The sequence below is a fragment of the Protobothrops mucrosquamatus genome, unplaced genomic scaffold, assembly GCF_001527695.2.
Source record: "Protobothrops mucrosquamatus isolate PMUCROS unplaced genomic scaffold, P.Mucros_1.0 scaffold1756, whole genome shotgun sequence".
NCBI classification, from domain to species: domain Eukaryota; kingdom Metazoa; phylum Chordata; class Lepidosauria; order Squamata; family Viperidae; genus Protobothrops; species Protobothrops mucrosquamatus.
Window position 1 is genome coordinate 31674 of NW_015387896.1, and position 15188 is coordinate 46861.

A 15188-nucleotide genomic window follows, 5' to 3' on the forward strand; every position below is an offset into this window, starting at 1 on the left:
GCTGGTGTTGTACTACTGCTCACAGAAAGTCTTGAATGTTTCAGAACAATTGGATAAAAATAAAATATCCAAGCCTTAACTTTAATTAGCTAAGCAGGGAGCAGCCCAAGGAATTTATATTTTCTCCCTTGCTCCAATCTACCAACTACCATACTGTAGAAGGAAGAGAAAAAAACCCTCCATCACTTCAATAATTTTATTTATATAATACATACACACACACACACACAAGTACTGTACACGCCTAACATTTCCCTTCCCCCTTGCACTGTACATTTCCCCTCTTTCTCTTAATACAGGCTGTCTCTGGACAACAGAGCCAGCCGTAGTCCTCCCACCCCACCCCAGTCCCTGCTTGCACACAGTCCCTGGCCTAACGGTGTCCCGGAGCTTCCACATTTTGCCACAGGAAGTTAACATGACTGAGCTGTGGGTATGTGTCTCTGGCAGGAGCACCGCCTCCTCCTTCACAACTCAGGTGCCCCTGGAGGTGCCTGGGATAGCAATCCAATGGTTGAGAAGGTAGAGGCAGGTTTGGTGGAAATTTGACATTTCTTAGGCTCCACTCCCTACATACAGTTGTCCAAAGATGCTGGTTGGCTTTCAATCCCAGCCATTATCTTTAATCATGTGGTTCAGTTCAATTATGAATTTGCCCTCCTTGTATTTCTGGCTAGTTTCAAAGGCCTGTTCCTGTAGAAGAAGAAGAGAAAGGAACAATACAGGTGGAAGCCAGCCATTGGTGGTGCAATCGTTTTAGGGAGGGAGAGGAAGAGGAGGGCACAAAGCAGGAGACTCACGTATTTCCATCCAAGGGTGGTCTTGCAGTTTTCACAGTATATATCAGCTACAGCATGCAGACCCGTCAGCAGAACACGTTCCTCTGCTGGGCCACATCCCACATTCACTCTGTAGGAAGCCAAAAGAAAGCACAATGTCATCTGGTTTTAACAGGGCCCCTCCGCCCAATTGTTTTCCTAGTATGAGTTCTACTTTGCCTTGAAATCACCGAAAATGGAAATCAATCAAGGGATGAAATGAAAGCAATGGAATTGTTCTTTGTAGCTGGACCAATCGCTGCCATAACAATGGTTCTATTCCCTTTGTGGGTGCTTGACAAAGCTCGGGCTGGTTTGGTCTTCCAGTGGGAAAAAGGGTGGGATTTGATTTGATTCCCCCAGTTCTGTTAGGTTGGTTTGGATGCACACCAGGACAAGAACAAGCCCAAAACTTTCTCACAAACTGGATATGAAGATGGAGATTATTCCAGGATTTGGATTATGTCCAGCTTCAGAGTCACTCAGTGACTTCAGAAGCAGCACCCAATGAGGGAGGTCAGCCCACAACCCCCACGTGGAAAGAAGGGGTAAGGTTTCTGTTCTGGGGGTCTACCAAGGTCTTTTGAAGTGTAGTGCCACAGAGACAGGCTGGAGCTGGGGAGAAAGGAGACCAAAAACGGTTTATAACCTTATGGTGGAAGTCAAGTGTGCAATGCACAGGCACAAACAACAGCCTGCATATTAGGAGAGGATCTGGTGAACCTCCAGGCTGTGGCCCTGCTATCAAAATAGCAACAAGGTATGAATACCTACTGGTTCCTGTAACTCACTTGCAGAATTCACTTATTCCTATGGGATCTGGGAAATAACCCTCTTTGATTAGGTGTGAGTTTCAGTTTGGAATAATGTGCCAATCAATACTAGTACTGAAGTATTTTAAGTTTGCTTTGAAGGCCTCCTTATGTTTTTGAATTTTATCTGAATAGCCCCCATTCCTGCTGGGTTGACTGTTTTGGAAAAAGGGATTGGCCTATTAGGTTATCTTTTACTGAAATCTATTCCCCTCCTTCTCTCATTCTACTATCTTAATAGCTTAATTGCTTCTGCTTTCCTTTGTTTCAGCTCCGATTCATGGAAAATGAGAGATTGTCTCTTCTGTTGACCCTTCAATCTACAGATGCCCCAAAGCAGGGGTAGGCAACCTTGGCTCTTTTATGACTCGTGGACTTCAACTCCCAGAATTCCTGAGCCAGCATGGCTCAGCTTGGAAACCTCACCCTTTCCCCTCAGCATGGCTGGCTCAGGAATTCTGGGAGTTGAAGTCTACGAGTCATAAAAGAGCCAAGGTTGCCTACCCCTGCCCCAAAGGAACAGTGGTAGGGGAAAGACTTCAGTGCAAGATTTTTTTTTCCAGGTAGCTAGATTTTTCTCAACAGAGGACTCTGGCTGGCTGAAGTCCTTGTGGTTAGGGTTAGTGTTAGTGTACTGACTAAATAGAGTTACTACCTCAATTAATCAATCTTTATTATGGTCACAGACCAGCAAATAAAAGCATTAAAAGAATAATTAATAGTAAAAAATAAAAATGAAAGACAGGCAGAATAATTTATTGTAATTGGTGGTAGATTAACAGTGGGCAGTTAAAGTTTGCCTACTTTTACATACAGTATAACAGAATTTGGCCACATTCAGGGAAGCTACTTTATACCGATCTGGTAACAGTAGTTGCATGTAAAAAAAATCAGCATTTCTCAGATATTTTATCAGGTAAGGTGTTATGAATTGAGTCTGGGAGTCCTTATAGAGGATGCAGTGTAGTAGGACATGAGAGTACTAGCTCAATGAGCATTCAGACATGGAATTAGGATACAGCAGGGACTTGCTGCTCTTCTGATGGTAAACTAAAACGCCCATCTCATCTGTCCTGGCCCCAGACAATGCCACTTAACATAGCTAGAGGTCCTTTGAGAGGGAAAACCTGAGTGCAGAGTACTTATTTTTTTTCTTCCAAAATATGTTCTCCTTTTGTGATACTCACACAGAGTTGAATAGGTATGCCCGTCCTTGACTTCCTTGAAAAGACTAACAAAAAGGAGAAAGAGGCATAGATCAAAAACAAAATACTTTCCTGTCCCTATTAAACAAATGCCTCCCACCAACCCTGAATACTTTCCACAGTTATTTCTCCTCCTGCCACTGTCTCCCTGGTTCTCCCCCATCCCACACACACACACACACCTTGGGAACCCAAATCTCAGGAGCAGCCTTCAGTCTGTTTCAAGCTGTTTTTATCATCTTCTGTAGACTTTGGTTCTAGACCAGCTGCTTATCTTCCCCTCCTGCTTGGCTGATGGCAAGCAGCCAAAGGCCATGGCGCTCTCCCCCCCTTTCCTTGTTTATTCTCTAGTTTGCTTTCAAACCCATGAAACTGAATTTAATGATTAATCAGCCACAGCTGAGACCTGTTGCCCTTGTAAGCTCTTGAGAACTGGGGTGGAGGTGGCAGACAAGCCTAGGCAGGCATCTCTGAAAGAACTCATTGCCCTCTGTAAACACCCCCCCTTCTCCTCATGCCTTCTTCTAGTCCCAAATAATTTCCCATCTTTTACTGCTCAGAAATTCTGCAGCCTCTGGAAGGTGTCTCTGGAAAGAGACATGATGTTGCAATTGGCTGCTGCTGCTGCTGCTTGGAGGCCCGCCCTCCCCTTCTTTGCCTGTTTTTAACTGCATTATTCCCAGAGGAGAAACTTCTAGCTCTAAACTGTGGTTTACTTGGGAGGTGCTGATTTCTCCAATAAACCGTACCAGCCAGAGTTTGGCTTGCTTAATTCTATACTAATTATAATCTATATTCCCAGGCCTCTGTATTTAACTTACAACATTAATATTGCTACGTTAGGGTAAAGATATTTAAGATATTGACACTGGTCCTGAAATGACTTACAGGTAGTCCTCGGTTTATGACCACAATTGCAATTACTGTAGGGAATTACTGTGGCTGTTAAGTGAAGCATGTGATTGTTAAGCGAGTCTGCCTTTCCCCCATTGATTTTGCTTCCCAGCTGGGAAGGCTGCAAATGGTGATCATATGACCTGGGATGCGGCAGCCATCATAAATACATGCTAGTTGTCAAGCATTCAGATTCTGATCACCTGACCGTGGGGATGCTGCAGTAGTTGTCACTGCGAGGTTCAATTGTAAGCCACTTTTTTCAGTGCTGCTGTAACTTCAAATGGTCACTAAACAAATGGTTGTAAACTGAGGACTACCTGTATTTGTTAGAGGACTGACAAATTTTAAAGGAACACAGAAAATTCACAGTAGTAATTTTACATTGGGGTATAAGAAAATATGGCTGTCCTTTCTCTGTTGCCCTTCCATATTACATTCTCCTTTGGCAATAAACGGCCTTATGTTTTTCTTTTTTTAAAATGAGCTAACCAAGGCACAGCAACCCCTTTCCCTTAGATGCTGTGATCTTCTCTAGAGAAGTGTACCAGGGTTATCTCATTCCCTTTTTGTACCTTGGAGATGAGGTCATCGTGATTAGCCAGGTGGGCCCGGCAATGCACACAACTGTAGCGACGGTGACAGTTGTCCAGATAGGCCTGAAAGGTTTTGGGTTTGGACAGCCTCACCATTGTGGTGGGAGTCACACCAGGAGAAAAGCTGCAGGAGAGTTGTGGAGAACTAGACAGCTCCTGGAGGAGATGCTGGGGGGCAGATAAAAGCCCTAAAAAAGAGGAAGAGGCAGATCACCAACCTACAGAGAACCTATATCAGAAGGGATAGCTTACAGACCTAGAGTCAGAATGCCAAGATTTTGCTTCTTAGCTCTGGGAACTGGCCAGGTTCTGTGTAACCAGTCTGGTATCTAAACAAAAACAATACCACGTGGTGCTTTCCCTCCCTCCCTTGGCAGCTTCTTGGAGACTCAGCCTGTAATTAACCCCAGGATGTAGGTCACAGCTGATCATCCTGTTATGAAAGAAAACTACCTTAGGAATAAGGCTTTAACTTTCCAAGCCACCCTTCCAATTAATTTCAGGTTAGGTCTTCCTAGTACAGGGGTCTTCAAACTTGGCCAATTTAAGACTTGTGGACGTCAACTCCCAAAATTCCTCAGCCAGACACGCTGGCTGAGGAATTCTGGGAGTTGAAGTCCACAAGTCTTAAATTGGCCAAGTTTGAAGAGCCCTGTCCTAGTGCATCTCCAACCATGAACACCCCTCGCTGTAAACTCTAGACTTTTCTTACAAAACCAGCTTTCTGTTTTCTTTATTCTACCAGATTGTGCACATAACTGTCAAGTATTATAACCAGCCACATACCCCAAACCTATGAGCAGTTTTCACTTTTGCAGCATGGGCCTTTGTTCGGAGATATATTTTTTAATCCCTTTTTTATATAAATAGTTCAAGGTCTCAAGGTATGTCTGGACTCAGATCATTTCTGTTTATTTGTATCCCACCTTTACTGCTATTACAAATAACTCATGGCAGCAAACATATCCAACACATCTTCCTCCTATTTTCTTCAGAACAACAGCCCTGTGAAGTGGGCAGGGCTGAGAGTGACTGACCCAGAGCCACCCAACTGATTTTCATGCCTAAAGTGGGACTAGAATTCACAGTCTCCTGGTTTCTAGCTGGGTGCCTTTACCACTAGACCAAACTGGCAACTGCCATCTGCTTGGTTGAGAGGGAAGGGAAGGTCAAGACAGAAAGTAGCAAAGTCTAGAAAGCATACTTGGTGGTGACAGACATCAACAGCTTGTCACAGAATAGCAGGCAACCTTAGGAGTTGTTAAATGATGAAGGGATCTTCTGCTAAGCCAGGAAGAAGGCAGAAGGAATCTAGAGGAATTATGTTACATGATGGCAAGGGGCAGTTTCAAAGAAACACAACAAAGGGCTTGGAGAATTGTGTGGCACTTAAGTGCAGCCAAACCAGAGGCATTGGAGACATAGAATAAGGCACAACATGAGACAGACAGCTAGCTGGAGAAGAATGGGGTAGACACAAAGCAGCCTTGAAGAGGAGGGAGGAGCAGAGCGATGGGATTGCTAGAAAATACAGTGGGCTAAACCAATCAGCTGGAGAGGTATTTGAGGGGAGGTGGGCAAGAGGAAAATCTCTGGAAGGAAGTATGGAGGCTTGGTTTTCAAAGGGGGTGGGTGGAGTGGTTGACTGGAACCTCATGGTGGAAGAGGAGAAAGGTGCTTCCTTCAAAGGGAAGCAAACCAGCCAGTCGGGCAGGCAAGGAAATGCTGAGCCAGGAAAAATGTTGGCCAAGACTCCATACATCTCCCCCGAAGCTGGATTTGTGCTTTGACTTTTTTAAGAGAAGATCTTAGCATTTGGGAGAACTTAAAGATCCAACTTAATCACCCCCCCTTTTTTCCCCCTCTTCCTCCTAAGCAAGCTTTAAACTTAAAGCAAGTTATGAATATCTACCCTGCAGGCAAACACGCAACCTCTGCTTTTCCATTTGTGGCCATGGCGTAGAGGTTTTTTATTCCCCCATCTTTTTATATTTCCCCATAATTTCTCGAAGAATCTACACTGAACACAGAAATTACTGGTAGGCTAAGGAAAGAGGAATATAACAAAGGATGAACATGAGGAATAGCTAGACAGGAGAAATAAAGGAAGAAGTGAAAGGAAGGAAACAAAGAAGGAAGTGTTTTTTTTAAAAAAAATACAGTTCATTTTTAAAAAGGATTTTACAATTTTGAAAAAGATTTTTAAAAAATCTTTAATGTCATCACATTATTCGCTCTCAACCTATATATATATATACCTTATAAAAATGCCATCAAAGTTCCCAAGGAATAGTAACAAACAATGTTCTTCTAAATAAATTACATATTTGCCAGTAACAGTTGCAACTGAGATTCTCTTCTAAACAATATCCAAGGCAGTCTTAAGAAAGAACAGAAACATACTAGCCATAATAGGGAGTTTAATTGTTTACCAGCAATTTATTAATTGCTTTTCTACTAGATGTGGACAGGAAATACGTATATGTTTTTGTCTGAACACCAAATGAACCGGACCATGTAATTCAAATACTATCTTTTGCACATTTATTTCAGAAGATAATAAGGCTTTTTTAAATATGGTAAGGAAAATATATACCAGGTATGAGGAGGGATTTTCTTAAGCTAATTTGTTTTATACGTGAGGCCTATAAATAAGCATTGAGCTTATCTGACTTTAATCTGTTTTGATAATGGAAAAGATGATTATTGCCATGTTATATTGTGCTCTAAGAACAATATACTTATTTGTTTATATATAGCAATTCGACTCTGGTATAGCAAGTAAGAAATAAATGGGCATGATAAGATATTGAAATGATTTGAACCTCAAGAAAATATAGTGGATCTGATATATCAAATACAGGGTGCCTGTAGAAACACACCCAGAAATAGGCTATTGGGGACCCTTTAATGAGAGAAAAATAGGAATAGAGAAAGACATGAGACAAGCTGAAGTATCTTGGTTTTCTTTTATTATAACAATCATGTGCACTTTATATTTACTTATTTTTATAACTGTTAAACAGGAAGCTTGAAATATACATGTAGAAAAAGAGGAGGTTGATATAGAGGGTGGGGACAGTTGATAGGGCTGGGATGACAGTCATAAACTGAAAATTGTGTTTGTGTTCTCTGCCAGAGGCAAATGGCAAGATTTTTACTTCAAGATCAGAAGGGGACAGTTGTTGAGTAATAGGCCAATTTTTATATTTCCGTATAAATTGTAGGACCACTCATCCAAACATTTATTTCTGTTTATTAAAAACTTCCTAACATGTGAACTTTTAGAATAAGAAAAAAGGATATGGAAAGAAAAGTTGGAGGTGCAAACCACCCCCCTCCTTCTACTAAAACTTTTGAAAAATAGCAACACAGCAAACTTGAAAAATTAAATTCCCTTGACTGATGGACAGAGAAAGAAGAAAGATCTACTTGCTCAGAGAGAGACTAAGGGAGGGTTAAAACCAGCTTTCATAAACAGTTCCGTCGTTTGGCTACCAATCGATATTGTGCTGGAAACTATCCTCCAAGGACAAAAACGCAACCCCGGGACTGCGCAATAGATAAAGATGCCACCTGATCCCGAATTAGAGACTCTTGAAAACGGATCCCTCTCTATAGCATTTCCTGTGGGATTAGAGACGACGCGGGCCATCGCGAGGGGAAGGAGATAAATCCCCTGCTGAAATAACAAAAGGAACATGAGGTTATCACAGGAAATAGGCTTTCTCTGCGTGGTCAGGATGAGTGCAATAATTGGAATCCTCTGAAAAGGATCCACTGGAATCCTTTTCCTCCCTTTCCGGCTATCAGATCCGTTCTGATAGCTGGAGGATCCCCCTTTTGAGGCGGGGTCAGCGGGTCGCTGGAAATCGGCGCCCACAAACAGCCACTACCTTCCCCTCCCTTCATTCCTGCAGGAGGACATAAGGACGCCGTGCGTGTTTTTATATACACGGAGAGAGAGACACGCACCGCGAGCCTTTCGTGGGGAAGACGCGTCCACGGACGCCGCCGTTTCCCTTAAGCCCTTCCCCCATCTCACCTGTCCGAAGAGCAACGGCGAAGCGCCCCCGCGTCGGATGGTGCCTCGATACGGCTTTTGGGGAGGGGAGTCGCCCCGCCGACAGACCCGCAGCCCCCCGCGAAGTGCCCCAGCTGGGAGTCTAGACTTCCTCTTGTTTACAAACCCAGGCTCTGAAACAAAGGTGTCTCCTCCCCCTTTCCCCCCTCCCTCCTCCTTTCTGCGGGCTTCCCCCTCCGCTCCTTCCTCTTTCCGCCCAGCCAATCGGGGCGGCTATGCAAATAAATTACAGAGCTGATAAAAGGGGAGGGGACACGTGCGGGGAGGCCGCGCTTGATTTGGCACGGAGTGGGGGCGCGGCGAGGCCGTCGGGAGAGATGGCGTGGATGGGCGGCGCGCCGCGCGTGGGCCGGCCCTGAAAGCGACGGGCCTCTGGGAGCGTGCAGAGTGCCTTGCGCGCAGACGATCGTGCGGCTTGGGGGGCGGGACTTTTTTCTTTGGAAACGATGTCTAGAGGCATAGTTGGGGAGGTTAGTCTTTTTTACAGCGAAAGTGGCATCTTGTAGATGGCACTAATACACTTTAATATCTACCAGGCCTTCCGTGCCTGGTAGATTTTGTACTGGTGAAACAGGATCCTGCAAACAAGTCGATGCTGAAATTGACTTTTCTGCTGGTAATAATGCTTTTTAAAATTCCGGATATTAAAATGTAAACAATGTAAACACCATCATCACTATAGTAGAAGTTCTTCCCCCAAGGCAGACCACATCTTTTATCTTATGGGGGGGTGTCTTATTAAATCCAGGAGTTGCAGACTCTACATTCCAGTAAAAGGGGGGAGGGGGGAAGTTGTACATCGTGGGATCTGAACAATTATTCTGTGCTTGGGTATTTTGGAAAACCACTGCAAGCCAAAGGAGACAATATTGATCTGGGAGGGGAAGGCGGTCATTGTTCACTTCCTCATTGTGAGTCAGGGTTAGATGTCAGGAGGAAGGAAATTGTCTGGCATGCCTGCAACAAAGTAGACTAGATTAAAGTTTTATTGTTGAGCAGGATCTGAATCTGCATATAATGAGTTCAGTTCCACAAGTTGGCTAATACCAGAAAAATAACCATGTTGCAGTGAAACCAGGTCCAATGTTGCTGATTAAATTAATATATGCATTTTTGGCATCAGTTGTGATGGCCACAATCTGTTTTATCAGCTGCAAAAAATGACTTTTTAAAAAGTGGATAGGCAGCTTATGACCACGGCCAGTTTGGTCTAGTGGTTAAGACACAAGGCTAGAAACCAACAGACCATGAGGTCTAGTCCCTCCTTAGACATAAAAGCCAGTTGGATGATCCTGGGCTAATCGCTCTCTCTTAGCCCAGCCCACCTCACAGGGTTGTTGTGGGGAAAATAGAAGGAAGAAAGTGTGTTGGATATGTTTGCTGCCTTGAGTTATTTGTAAAAGTAATAAGGGTGGGATGCAAATAAACAAAAATGACCTGAGTCCAGACAGAAACGTGCGTTTTACCCACCTCCAGCCTGAGGTAGAACACAGCACATCATAATACTATGCAAAACATGAATGAGTGCCCACTTATCAAGAGACAACATGATCTAATCAGCATGGCTGTAATCTTTTTCTAACCAGCAACTGCTGATTCTGGCACAGAGGAAGATAGATATTGTACATTCTGCAATTAAAACCTTGCAGCTTTTTTTTGCTAGAGATTTTATATATGACCCCACTTTGTCAGTTGGATTCTATGGGCTACATTGATATGCTTGAAATGAAGTAGAATGGGAGATAGAAATGAATTTACTTGCTAAGATAGCTGCAGAACTGCACATATGCAACTTGTGTGATTGTGGGTGTTTTCCAAGTTGTTGCCTTTGCCTTTCTTTGTATTGTTTACTTGGCTTAACTGCAGCCAGCTCTAGCAAATATTTATTTGAAAGGGAGTGTCCCCTAGCGGTTAGGAGTGGGAAGACCTGGGTACCAATTCCCACTCAGCTATGCAGCTTCTTGAGAAAACTTTGATTTTTACTTCTCATTCTAAAACACACACAGAGTGGGTTTGGACAGAAGAGATTGAAGAGACTGGACAGCGATCTGTCTGTAATGGGGTTACAGGGGGTTAGACTACTAGAAGATGTCCAAAGTTCGTTCCAATTTTGTTATTCTGTGTTCTGCTTGTGAGAATAGCCCTGGATATATGACAAAGGGACCCAAGTCTTCAAACCAAGAGAAAAAGGACTTGATAAAACTATGTATTTAAGATTGATTCTATTGTCCAAATAGTACAATGTGATCTATTATTCATATCTATGTGATTTCTAAGAGTCAACACCAACTTGATAACACATGAGTAAATCATAATCAGATTGGAAGGGATGATGTACAGTAGAGGTTCCCAATCTTGGCAATTTTAAGTCTTATGGACTTCAGCTCCAAGAATTCTGCAGCCAGCCATGCCAGCTGGCAAATTCTGGGAGTTGAAGTCCGTAAGTTTTAAAGTTGCCAAGGTTGGATATCCCTGATGTACAGTATTGATTAAACCGAATTGGAGACCAGAATTTAAACGATATCCCCATGATTTCTCTCCAGGTCCATGAACCTCCCTTCTGCTAGGCAACAATTCTAGGGATAAGAAGTTTAATTGTGGTGTCCTTCTGCCACAATCTATAATTCCCTTCCCCTTTGGGTGGTGACCAATTTCCTACAATTTTGCACCAACATAGTACAGTATAGTGTAGCTTCTTAGGACAAGCACTTTGATCAGAGAAAAGGGAATTGATATAGACTCAGACTATTGTCACTTAAAGGATATGTTACATAGTGAAATGAATGATAATTATGGGGACCTTAATTTTTACAGTGCAATTAATTTGAATTGGGAAAAACCTGTTTTTCAGTGTTAGGGCTCAGCCAAGGAACATCTTAGCAAATAATATGGAGGAAGTCTCTGGCCAGGTGTGAATTCTATTACCATTCTGTAATTGGGACATGAGATTTGTGGAATGTAAAAGTAAGAGCACTGGTACCATGAGTGTAAAACCTATGCATGGAGGTTAATATAGTGCCATCTAAGCTTGGTTTAAAAAGATTTGCAGCTATAGCTGCCATTGTTTCTGATTATTGGTCCTGCTGGCTTAAACTGATGGGAATTAATGTCCAACATTATCTGGAGACTCACGGATTCCATATTTGTGCTCTAGAAAAAAATCTGTGGAAAGTATTTGACAATAAAAAAAATCACATCATTGTGCCACTTTAATTTTAATGCTCTCAGTGTCTTTATACTGTAATTATGTTTTTACACCAGGAGTCTTCAAACTTGCCCCTTTTATGACTTGTGGACTTCAACTCCCAGAATTCCTCAGCCAGCATGCCTGTCACTTAGGACAGTGAGATAGATGGTATATACAGGTAGTCCTTGACTTACAACCATTCTTTTAGTGACCATCCAAAGTTACAGTGGCACTGAAAAAAGTGACTTATGACTGCTTTCATACTTATTATGACTGTTGCACCATTCTCATGGTCACATGATCAAAATTCGGATGCTTGGCAATTAGCATGTTTTCATGACGGTTCTGGCATCCCAGAGTCGTGGGATGTAGTAATCAGTGCTCAGTCATTGCAGGTTGCAAATATGGCTGACTGCCTTCGCAGCGTTTATTGCCTTATACAGTTTTACAAGCAACAAAAGTTTAACATGGCAATAGCATTTTATTGGTTAAACTCCTTACCAATCCTTAAGAATATAGAAGCCAGAGGCCCAAAACAGGGAGCAGTTGGCTGTAACATCCTGTTGGTGTAAGCTAGCTGATATCAGGCAGGTGAGGTCATTGTACCAGCCTGGGGTACTTTCCCACAATGCCATGGTGATGTGTAGGGATGAGATAATGTAAAGAGAAGAGGCACACAGGCTTTGGAGGGGGCAGTTCGCTGCTCCCGACCTCTACCTGGCCCCCACCTCTACATCTCACTCTTTTTTGTTTTGTTAGACGAAATATTGTCGTAAGAGGGGGTTAATAAAAGGATTATAATCAGGAGAGGAGCATCCTTGCAGTTGTTTATACAGGGCCAAAACCTGACCCTGAGGCAATGTGAGAGAGGATTTGGAGTTAAAAACTCTGATACATATATTTCAAAATGAAGGAATACATTGCACAAAACAGCACCCACCAAGATCCTAAAGTATCAATTTTCAAATGAGAGGCCAAATTGTGTAAAATAGTAATCTGGTGCTGGATGGTTCGTGAATTATCAGAAATATTAAAACAACACATTCCCTCAAAACTTACACAACCCAAATGCTGACGCAGAAGCAAATAATCGATAGCAGCGCGATTTTGCAAAATAGCTTTTCTCAAATCTTGCAGCTCATGGTTGATTGCTGACATAGCTGAAGAAGTAGCATTAATTGTTTTTGCTAAATTACATGCAATAGCATTAATGTTGAGGTGAGCATGAACAGCAAGTCCTGGCACACCCACTAGAGACATAGTCAGTGCCACATATTCTGCTTTATTAAGTAAGGTTGTCTCAGAGTCACAAGTGCTGTCTAGCGTGACCCCACGTCGAGAACGGTTCGAGTGAACTTGTTTGGAAAGCAAAACAGGAATCAGCCGGCTGAGGCAACACTGCGCTTCACTAATATTAGCAGGAATATAATTAAAAGTTTCTTGACCACATGTAAAAAACCATCCTTGCAGTAACCAAACATGTCCAAAATGAAAGAAAGTCTCTTCAAAAGCTGTGCAGTTTAAAACAGGTGAGCCAATGCGATGACAGTGAGGTTTTTTACTTGAAGAAGTACAATTAACTATTTTTGCACATGTTATATTTGCAGGGATAGCTACCACCGGGGTGTGCAAAGCAATAGCGTCGGGGTGGATAATAAGCAGTAACCCCCCCATCTAGATATAGCCTTATAGTTAAAGTTCCCATTGAATAAAATTCTGCTCAAGCCAGTGAAGTTTTGAATTACTGCAGAAGGGGTGCAAACAAGGACTAAACATGTAGAAAGCAAATTTTCCATGTCATACATTTCAGATAAGCAAAAGACATCATTTTGTGTGATGTTTGCCAGCTGCACCCATAGATTTTGCTTCATTCGTTGCTCGAATGATTGTTTGGGTGGGATGACAGTTGCTGTTGTCAAAGGCAGATGTTAACGATCAGACACAAACAAATGATGGCTAAGGAATTTGCAGTTAAAACCGCAAAAATGGTAGCGCACAGGTTCTCGGGGGTTTGCTCTAGTTGTTGCTGCTGCCTGTGCTTTGGCAGTCAAGTTCCTTACATTTCCCCACGTCATTGGCCGACTGGCATGCCGGGATCAGATTGGTTGCTGTGCCATCTGTAGAGTCACCCTTGCCATTTCTGGGACCGGGTCCAGGGACTGGTGCCACGACATCCCTGGCTGGGTGAACGTAATGTGCTGGAATCCACAAAGGTCCTGTAGGAGCAAGCACAGCAGCATAGCCTTGCCCCCAAGTGATCAGAGGGACCGGTCCCAACCATGCTTTGTCTGGTAAAGCCCGATAATATACCAGAGGTGGAGGCAAGCTTGTTTTCTGTTGAAAGTGTCTCTGATAAGTGGTGGAATTTTAAATGGAAATATTCAATTGGTGTAATGTAAATAATACTTTTTTAACCTGTTGTGTTACCCACGGCAAATTGGGTACTCTAGATCCGTCCTTTTTTATTTGTTTGTGAAGGCAGTCCTTAAAGGACCGATTAGCACGTTCCACGATGGCTTGACCCATGGACGTATAGGGAAGGCCATGAGTAAGAACAATATTCCAGGTTGTGCAAAATTGCAAAAACGCCACTGAAGAATAGGCTGGCCCATTATCAGTTTTTAAGGAAGAGGGCTTACCCAGGGCAGTAATGGCTGAAAAAAGATGAAAAACAACATGTGCAGCTGTTTCCCCTCGTTGAGGCGTGGCCCAAATTGTTCCTGAATAGGTATCAATAGATAAATGAATATATTTCCAGGGAGCTAAAGAGGGAACATGGGTAACATCCATTTGCCATAGTTGATTAGAGGCAAAACCATGGGGATTAGGAAGACATAAAAAAAAGTTAGGCCCAGGAAGGGAGGAGTGACTGCGTATATGAGAAATAAAATATAAATGTTTTCAGTCTTGTAGCAGCTGTTGTAAAGTTAAAAACAAAGTCATAAGATTGGGGTCAATCCTGGGCATGATGTAAGCACCTGAAAGATTAAAAATAAGTTGGCACACATAATGAAAGTCAGCCTGGACTACTGTAATGCTCTCTACATGGGGCTCCCCTTGAGGAGCACTCGGAGGCTCCAGTTGGTCCAGAATGCGGCCGCGCGGGCGGTGATGGGAGCGACTCGTCGCTCCCATGTAACGCCGCTGCTGCGCGAGCTGCACTGGCTGCCTGTGGCCTTCCGGGTGCGCTTCAAGGTGTTGATTATCATCTTCAAAGNCAGGCAGGACTGGCCTAGGGGTATTTTAAAGGGGTTTTAAATTAAATTTTTAGTAGAAGCGGCCAAATTTAAATAGTTATTTTTAATCTTTTTAAATTTTGTATTGTATTGTACCATTGTTTTAGACTGGCTGTAAGCCGCCCTGAGTCCTCCGGGAGAAGGGCGGGGTATAAATTTAATAAAATCAAATCAAATCAAATCAAAATCAAATCAAAAGACTGTTGAGAAAAGGTGCGAAAAGCCAAGATAGCAGCAGCTAATTCTGAGCGTTGTGGTGAGGATTGTATTGCAGTGTAGGACACTTTCCAGGTATCATCATGAGGATCCTTGTAAGCAATTTCTCCTCTCGTTCTCCCTCCATCGGAAAAAACAGT

The 15188-nt window shown here is 43.0% G+C and overlaps 1 protein-coding gene across 1 annotated transcript; it reads right to left on the minus strand.

Annotated features, from left to right (window-relative positions):
* Positions 1-220: 220 nt before the first annotated feature.
* LOC107293868 (protein yippee-like 3) lies at positions 221-8468 on the minus strand. Its single transcript, XM_015823059.1, has 5 exons — positions 8371-8468; positions 4305-4513; positions 2818-2861; positions 801-909; positions 221-693 (listed from the first exon to the last, which is right to left on the minus strand). Exons 2-5 carry the CDS (start codon positions 4419-4421, stop codon positions 604-606), a joined length of 360 nt encoding a protein of 119 aa, XP_015678545.1. The 5' UTR covers positions 4422-4513; positions 8371-8468; the 3' UTR covers positions 221-603.
* Between the last annotated feature and the right edge of the window lie 6720 nt (positions 8469-15188).